Here is a 9,535-nt window from a genome sequence, read left to right as displayed (position 1 = left end):
TGTTTTATTTGTTGGTATAGGGGTTCATTTTCTACACAGGAAAAGCAGATGCTGAAATCTTATGTGCTGATTGATTAAAACACCAATTGATTAAAGGCTTGATCCAGTACTACTGTCTTCAAATCCCCCTGATGTCAGCTGAGGGCACTCAACACTTCGCTGGAGTGCACTGCACCTTTGCAAGATCAATCTCAAAATTCTTATCACAAACTGAAGAAAGCAAAGAAGAGTAATTGAGACAAAACTCCCGCCTAACTCTTATCTCTCCGCTTCCACCCCCACCCCCCAAAAAACTAAATAGATCTGTTTTGTAGAGAAAGCTTAGATGGGTGGTTGGGCAATGCAATCCTTATCCCCCAGACCACAGCCGCAATGCAGAGCAGCTGGGCAGTCCCTCTGTGGCTGTTATTCTGGGCTGTACAGTAGCAGTAGCTGCAGCCAGCTATGGTCCCTTCATCTGGGGCTTTTGACCAGAAGAGCCATATAGTTTTATAGACCTACCAGCCCCATCCCTTCCCTTTCTTGGGACTTGTCACTCCCCCCTGCTGCAGAGCAATGCAACACAGTCTGTCTGTCATTGTCATTTTGTTCTTTATATTACAGCTATCGCTTGGATTGGTTTTTGTCTCTCCTCCATGCTCTCTGCATCGCTTTTCCACTACCTGTTGGCTGCAGAGCAGCACCATAATGATTCCATTGAATGACAGGCTTTGGGGGCCTTTGCAAGGACACTCTTTGCCCCAAAAGAACATGGTCTATATACATTTGTCACAAACGGAGACCATTGTACACAGAAAGAGATGAAGGTAAGAAAAAAAATAAAGATAGTCAGATGTGCTAATTGGACCTGCTTTAAAGTTCATTGTGTCAGCCTGATGAAGGTTTAATGTGATTCTGTTACTCAGCGAAGAGATTCAAAATCAACCGAGCTCTCTTTTAAAAGATCAGAAATAATTGGATGACAGTTGCTAGGAGGACTGGATTCACACTACCTTGAAACAATGCTATTCTATTAATTGAAAGGCAGAACAGTGGCTAATTATCCATTGGGGAAAAGAAAAAATCCCCCTGCCCCCGCCCCATAAATAAGGTTGCTAATACCTCTTGAGGTAAAGAGTTTGTGTAACTCAGACCCACATTTGCCCAGTTATAAATTTCCAAATGGCATGTTACTGTATGATAAAGGGGAAACCTAAAGAACTTCACTTCCTATTAACTTCTGTAAGTCTGTGTCTAACAAAAATATTTGTACATCTAAGGGCAAGGTTTGCTCTGTGTTACACCCCAAGGAATTCAGTTGAAGTCAAGGGAGAATGCAAAGCTGTATCTGATCCATAATGTCTGAAGAGAAGAGTTAAGAGTCTCCTGTGAGAGAGCTTTTCTTTTAGTCTTCAATCAAGTAGTGGAAATAGAGGTGTACATGTGGTCCTCTGTACACTCTGCACACCACTTTGCAGTGCTGTAGCTGTTCTATTTGGAGCAATACAGTAGCGGAACTTGTAGGCAAAATGAGGGACTGCTCAGTGAATCCATTGCTGTGTCTGTCCATTACCCAGGTCTCCTACAAAGAGCACAGGGATCAGTAATGCTTACAGCAGTCAGAGCTGTTTTGTTGGTGCTCCGTGGCTTTGGGAGGTTTACTCCAATTTTGAGGATTTGACATTAAAAAATAGAACTTTTTAAAAATGATGAAACAGGGAAAACTCAAATTTTGGGGAATAACAAAGTTACTGATCTAAAAGGCTCTGTAATGTGAGTACCTTGGGAGGTACACCTCTACGCTGATATAACGCGGTCGTGGGGAGCCAAAAATAACTACCATTTTAAAGGTGAAATGCCGATATATGGGGTAGTGGTGGCAGGGCTGCAGCGGTGATTTAAAAAGCCTGGAGCCCCGGCCATAGGGAGCCCCAGGCCCTTTAAATTTGCCAGCGGAGCCCTACTGCCACAGCCCCAGGGTAGCAACGGCAGAACTCTGGTGGTAATTTAAAGGGACCGGGGCTCCCTGCAGCAGCCGTAGCCCCGGGCCCTTGAATTTGCCGGCGAGCCCCACTGCCGCAGCCCCGAGGTAGCAGTGGCAGGGCTCCGGCGGTGATTTAAAGCAGTGGTCTCCAAAGTGAGGTGCGCAAGAGTGCACGGCAGGAGGAGCACTGCCGGAGCAGTGACACTTTTTTTTCCTCTTCAGTAGTTTGGCCGGGAGTCCAAGTGCCTTTTGTTTTTTCCTCTCTCCCTTGGCAGTTCGGCCAGGAGTCCGAACATTTTTTTTTTCTCACTCCCCCTTTTTTTTTTTGCTTTGACAGTTCAGCCGGAAGCAGGAGGTGCGTGCTCAGAAAATTTTTACTGATGGGATGTGCGATCAAAAAAGTTTGGAGACCACTGATTTAAAGAGCTCCAGGCTCCGTTGCCGCAGCTCCGGGTTTGCGGTGGCAGGGTTCTGGCAGTGATTTAAAGAGTCTGGGGTTCCCCACAGCAGCTGGAGCCCCAGATCCTTTAAAGCACTGCTGGAGCCCTGCTGCTACCGCGCTATATGCGAACCCGTGTTCTTTTGGGTCGTGTTATAATGGGGTAGTGGTGTATCTAGATTACACTGGAACAAACCTGTGTGTTGCTGTATTAATGTGAGCATGTACTGACAAATTTCCTCTGGGATCTTGTTTGAGATTGCAGTGCAACAGTGATTATATAAACACTTTAATAGACATGGTCCTAAACAGTATTGCAGTGACTAGATTTTAGGGGTGAGAAAAAAGCCCTCTTCTATATACAAACTATAGCTTGTACCTTACATCCTTGAAGCAGTTTGTGATCTTTTGGGAATGAAAGGTGATATGAAAGTCTAAATTACTAGTATAGTACTATATACCATGTGCATTTATATCAAACATGCTTTGATCCACCGGAGTGCGCAACCCGCCCCACCCCCACCCCCAGAGTGCTGCTTTACCATGTTATATCCAAATTCATGTTATATTGGGTCGCATTATATCTGGGTAGAGGTGTATATACAATCCTACATTGGTGAAATGGAGATTTAACTATGGGGTCAGTCCTTCTGTGGTCAGAATCTGGATATTATAACTTTTACGCTACTGATTTGTTCAATGCTGGCCTTATATAAAGAAAAGCACAGTTCATGTCCCACAAGGATTAGGATGTAAAACACACCCTGGACAGATAACATTTGTCCTGGGTGCTCATTAAAGCACTGTAATTATTATTATTATTATTTATTGTTGGTTGTGTAACTGCATTAATGACTGCACTGGCAGGCTTGGTGGAAGGCAGTGTGTTTTAAGGGAGGGGTTTGAATGAAAAAGATCGAGGCACTGGGAGAGTGAAGGGAGTGAGAAAAAGCAGTAGGAGGTAGTGGGAGTGGACGTGCAGGCAGGGCAAACTTGTTCAGGGCTGGTAGAATTTCCCCTCCCCTTTGCTACATTTCCCATACAAATGCAGACTCCTTAGTGTGGAGCACAAACCTCATTCCCCCCAGGCTGTGTCTAACATCACCTGTTTAGTCTTCCTCTGACTCACACTGGTGTAAACTGAATTGAGAGTGAGCTCGCTGAATCGAACACACTGGATGTTTCCCATGTCACCGGTGCTGAGCACCTATAGTAACCAGTGGTGCAAGTAGAATTCATTTCTTAATGGTACACTGCAATGGGTTGGGGAGGGACACAAAGGGGGGGCCCCAGCTAAAGGGCGGGGGCATGTGACCCCCCCATGTGACTCCTCCCCAACCCGCCACCAGCCCGGGGCCCCTGCGCTCTCCCCATCCCCTCCCCATGATCCACATCCATCTCACGTTACCTGGGGGGAGGGCCCTGTCCTCCTCCCGCTGTGCCAGAATCTTCTGAACCTTTGTGTTGCATTACAATTCTGTGTACATAAGTCCAGACCCCTATTGTCAGTTACATATCTGATCTATCTAATGTATCTAGTCTATTTTTGTGTAATCTCTCTAATCTATTTTGTTTGTCTAATTATAGTCAAACTTTAATCTTATTTATTTTATTCTATTTTTTTAACCTTTGTTTTTATAATTCATTCATCACTGTGATACCACAGGGTAGAACCTAGCCATGTATCTATTAATGTCTACAGCAAGGAACAATACATAGTGATTCTTAAAAGTGGAATGTTAAGAAATTGACACTATTGAATATTATCCTTTAATTTCTACATCTGTTATGAATCTTCTACCATCATTACATTATGTATACATAACAGTTGGTGTCTGATGCTTTTAAAAATTTCCTACTATTGAAAAAATATATTAAGATTAGCCAGTTGGTGTACTCTGCCTGGTATTTTTTATGCTAAACTTATGCCACTGAGACCCTGTCCTCCCTTCTGTTTTTTTGTCTTCTCCAACTGTTATCTCATCCGATGCTTAGATTGGAGGCCCTTTGGAGCAGAGGACTGTCTCTTTATTTCATGCTTGTCCTTTGCTTAGCACACGGGGACCCCAATCCTTCTAGAAGTTGCTGCAGTGCTAATAAATAATAATGACAAATATAAAATGTACTTGGAAAGAAATGTCAGTATTATCCATCAAATATTATCCATCAAAATTAATTTGTAAACAATCAGCTGCTTCCAAGTCTAGTTATCATTTGTGGGGGTGGAATTTTTAAATGTACTGTGTCTTTGAATTCTGCAGCGAACACTGATAAGGGCACCTGCTGTTCTCATTCTGTAATCAATATCTTTAGGAGTAGGATGCTAAATTTCAGCAATACTTGTTCATAACACTGATGATGAGATCTAAAAGCTATATACGTATTTGTGTGGTAAAACCAATTAAAGAAGACAGCGCAAAGAGAAAAGAATGGGAGCGAATTACTTGAAGAAATCTGTAAGGAATCCATTTGGTCCCAGTGCTTTGTGGGATCTCCATCAAACATTCTCATCTACATCTGCAATTGTGAAAGTGATTCTCAATAACACTCTGTCATCGTGATGGAGATGCTGAATAGGTTGTTACAGTTTACCTGGACTATGGCCAAATGTAACATTTTATATCCTTCTGCCCTAGACAGTAAGTCACTTAAGAGTGCACCCCTTCAGTCCATGAAGTTCTGTTTTCAGTCTGTCCAAAGGGGCTCAGACATCAATGTCGTGAAATAGCATGTCAGCTTCAGTCCTTCCATTTTTTTCCAAGTAGATCTAACACAGATTCATTCGTACGTCTCTGGCTTCTGGAAATGACTCTGGATTTGACTGGTGTCTAACTCATCTAGGCTACTTCGTTTGTCACTCAGCTGAATGTCAGTGGTGGCAAGAAGGTGTGGAAGGAGGTCATGGTATGGGTAAGTTCCCACATGAATCAGATGTGTGGTCTTATTTCTGAAAGGGAAGCAGCCAAGCAGTAGGTCAAAGACACAGGTATGGAGAAGCATTGCACTGCCCTCATACCTATCCCCAGGTGAGACCACACCTAAAGGAGGGGTGAAAAGAGAAGGCATCAAACCCCACAACACTGCATCACCCGTCAGGCACTTATACATGGGCTTAGCAAGTGCTGGGTAGTAAGCAAGGGATCCTCAGGTACGGTGTAGCTCATTGGCCCATTCACACCATATATATATATATATAGTTAATACCCCACGTTGCATTTAGTGGTGGCCTTACTGTGTATGTCTACATGGCAGTTTGTAGCCCATGGGAGCAAGCCCCCCTTCCTAGGCTTCAGAGTCCGAGCTCCAGCCCAAGGCTTCAAAGCACTCTCTACGCAGCTATTTTTAGAGCACTAGCCTGAGTTCCACTAGTCCAAGTCTATCAGCCCAGACTGGGATGCTTGCTCCCTTGGGCTCCAAAATGCTGTGTAGATGTACCCACTATGTCTGTGACCAAGCTCTGCAGTGTCTGTACAGTCATGTTATGGTCTGAGCTTCACAGTGATCACACACACAGACTGCTCCATGCATTTTGGTGCACAGTATTCTTAACAGTGTGCTCTTGTTGAGGGCATGCACAGTCTTTGACCAGTCAATTCATTAGGCTCTCTAGTTGATAGCTTCCCTTCATATGATGTTAAATGATTAGAGGTAGCCTCCTTACCACCACTCAAGATTATTTAATCTATGTTTCACTCATGCCTTTGATATGGGAGTGCCTACGCTGCAGGTGGTTATCAGGGTCTCATCTGATGGTAACTTTGGCCTCAACCCAGTCTATGAGGTCGACACCATTAGCAACATCCTGTTGCTGCTGCAGATTTTGCTGTGCTGATGGCACTACGCTAAACAGTAAAGAACACCTCAGTGTACCAGCACGGCATCCAGTTCTGAACTGCGTCCTTATGATGGGCACACATTTTACAAGCCCAATAGTAACTCCATGGCCTAGCAACTCTGCTGGTGCTTTGGTTCCCGCCTCCCCTGGGAAATTCTTCCCCTTACAGTCACCGGGATTCCCCCATTCCCCCAGGAATCGCCTTCCCTCCCAATCCCCTCAGCAATCTCTCTGCTCCCCAGTCACCTCATTGTTCCCCCACTTCCCTGGGACTCTCCTTCCTCCAATCACTCCAGGGCTTCCCCTCCAGTCATCTCAGGATTCCACACCTCTGGGACTCCCCTTCTCTCCCAATCACTTCAGGATCCCTCCCTTTCTATTCCTGAGAAGCACAGCTCAGGAGTCAGTTCCCCCTGCTGGGTCTGAGGAATTTAGCTCCACATGCGGGGAATTACGCTGCAGGTAGGAATGGGATCCTCCCACTGCATCGCTCCACCTCTTTCCTGGCCCTGGCACTGCCAGAGCTGGAGTTGAGGGTCTAAGCCCCATCTAGCCAATCTATGACATTGTTGGTGCTGGTCACCTCATTTTTCTGTAGGACTCACTGCTCTAGCTACGAGACATGGTTATAGTACTGAACTGACGGTTGGCACTGGTAGGTGGTTGTGTGCTAGCTAAGTGTGCACTAAAAGTTACTGTCAGCTGGTGATGCCAGCGATTGCTTGTGCTAATAGCTGTATGATGCCTCATTTATGACAGGAATATGTCTCATCATGAGACCAGGCTTGCTTCATGACTTGTGATGACAATATCCGCACCAGGGAGGCTGGGAGTTGCAAGCACTGTCAGGTCATACTAATTGTCTGTTGAAGCATATTGTGAAGCTTGTCAGTAAAAAATTGCACAGCACAGTGTTTCAGATGCTGCATGACAAATAGCATATACCAGTCTATAGGCGAGGTTTGTCTGTTCATTCCTATCACCATGATACCCCATGTTCGCTTCTGTAGAGGCAATTCTGAGTGTTGGTACAGGTCAGAAAATTAAGGCCATATGTTCAAAAGAGAGGCTTGGCTTCTCTTTTGTGAGGGCATTTTGTGCCTGCAAAACATCACTCTCAGTTTGCACCCAGAGTGCAAAAGAATGGGCATAGTCCCAGTGCCTTTGTGGCTCCCATTGGCTGGGAACGGGGAAACCCGGCCACTGGGAGTTGCAGGCAGCTGTGCCCGCGGACAGTTAATGTAAACAAACTGTCTTGCAGCCCGCCAGCGGATTACCCTGACAGGCCATGTGCCTTCAGGTTGCCCACTGCTGCTTTATAGGAATTTCATCATGACTGCTGTGGCTCATTACATTTGCCTGTGAATAACACACCTATGATTGTTATGGCAGGATGGAGTAGGTTGAAAGTAGAGCTGATCAGGAAGAGAATTTTTCAGCAGGATGTTTTTTTTGTCAGAAAATGTTGATTCATCAAATGTTTCTCAGGTCCAGGATGGAATTTCTGGTCAAAATGATAAAGAAAGAGATGTGTCTGAGACTAGCCAATAGGCTGGTGGCTAGAGTGCCTAACGGGGATATGGAAGGCACAGGTTTGAGTCCCTGTGAGTGCCCTAACCCCTGGGCTATAGGATGAGTCAGTCTCTCTCTCTCGCTGGCCCACTGAATATTTAATAATTTATAAAAAATGTAAATGCTCCAATAAGAGAGTCTGAGACTGACAGGGGTTCTCATAACATTTTGTTGGCGGCCTTAGAGTGCAGCCACCAATTCTTGCTGGTGGCCGCACTGACAATTTTTCCTAAAATCCTTAATTAGCTTTAGGAAAACCAAATAAATATGCATGTATACACATCCAGATCATTGTCATTTATTTAAGTAAGGTTTTTTGAAGACTCAATAAAAATAATGCTGCGAAAAGTGATATTTGTATGTTTATTAATATCACTTTTCACAGCATGTCCTGGCAAGTTCAGACCTGGATGGAGGGATGGGGGGTGAGGCGGCAGAGGCCCGAGGCAGTGGATGGAGGGCCCCGCCATCATGTGGTCAGAGGTGTGGGTCAGCGCCTGGGGATAGGAGTTGGTGTCCTGGGCCAGCTCCCACTGGAGCCCAGGGTGGGTGCCTGCAGTTGCGTGGCCAGGGCTAGGGATCGGCACCCACGGCAGCTGCTACTGTGCGACTGGGCCCAGGGGTCGGGACCCAGGTTGACAGTGGGGGTCCATGCCTGCTGCTGCACAGCGGGGACTGGGAGTCAGTGTCCTGGGCAGCACCTACTGGAGCCAACTGCTGCGCAACTGGGACTGGAGGTTGGTGTCCAGGGCCAGTACCTGCGGAGCCTGTGTTGGTGCCCACTCCTGCGTGACCAGGACCAGGGATCGGTGCCCATGGCCAGCACCTGCCAGAACCCAGGGTCAACATCCAGGAGCAGTGCCCAAGGTCAATGGCCAGGACTGGGGGTCAGAGCGCACCACCGGGGTTTGGTTGCCGTCGGGGGTTTGGGGCTGGCACTTGCGGTCTGTGCCTGCTGTCGCACAGCCAGGGCTAGGAGTCAGCATCCAGAGCCAGCACCCGCCAGAGCCCAAAGCCATTGCCACAGATCTGCATCTGCTGGAGCTCAGGGTTGGCGCCTGGGGCCGGCACCCGGGGTCAATGACTAGGGCTGGGAGTCAGCGCACACTCCAATCCCTGGCCATGTGGCAGTGGGCTCCGGTTCCTGGCTCTGGCCAGCAGCCACCAGCAGGACTGAGGGTCAGCACCGCACGGCCAGAGCCAGGGATTGGAGCCTGAAGCCCCATGGCTGGAGCCCAAGTCTGCAGCCAGGCTCCCTAAGTCCCTGCCACCCAACCAAGTCCGAACCTAAGGGGGAACTATGCAAAGATAAGGGGGAACTATGCAAAAATGAAGGGGTTAGTTAAACAGAAGTTAAAAGGTACAGTCACTAAAGAGAAATCCCTGCAAGCTGCATGGGCACTTTTTAAAGACACCATAATAGACACCCAACTTCAGTGTATACCCCAAATTAAGAAACACAGTAAAAGAACTAAAATAGCCACTGTGGCTTAACAACCATGTAAAAGAAGCAGTGAGAGATAAAAAGACTTCCTTTAAAAAGTGGAAGTCAAATCCTAGTGAGGCAAATAGAAGGGAGCACAAACACTGCCAAATTAAGTGCAAGAGTATAATAAGAAAAGCCAAAGAGGAGTTTGAAGAACGGCTAGCTAAAAACTCCAAAGGTAATAACAAATTTTTTAAGTACATCAGAAGCAGGAAGCCTGCTAAACAATCAGTGGGGCCC

At 46.4% G+C, this 9,535-nt stretch overlaps 1 protein-coding gene across 1 annotated transcript in view; it reads left to right on the top strand.

The window, feature by feature from the left end:
- Positions 1-687: 687 nt before the first annotated feature.
- LOC116826266 (alpha-1-antitrypsin-like) overlaps positions 688-9,535 on the top strand; it is a 45,764-nt gene continuing 36,916 nt past the window's right edge. The window contains 2 exon segments of the mRNA XM_032782902.2: positions 688-739; positions 742-806. Coding sequence (XP_032638793.1) covers positions 688-739; positions 742-806 — 117 coding nt within the window.

This window comes from Chelonoidis abingdonii, chromosome 4 (assembly GCF_003597395.2).
Source record: "Chelonoidis abingdonii isolate Lonesome George chromosome 4, CheloAbing_2.0, whole genome shotgun sequence".
NCBI classification, from domain to species: domain Eukaryota; kingdom Metazoa; phylum Chordata; order Testudines; family Testudinidae; genus Chelonoidis; species Chelonoidis abingdonii.
The sequence above is the reverse complement of the archived record's forward strand: the minus strand, read 5'-3'. Positions and strand labels throughout refer to the sequence as shown.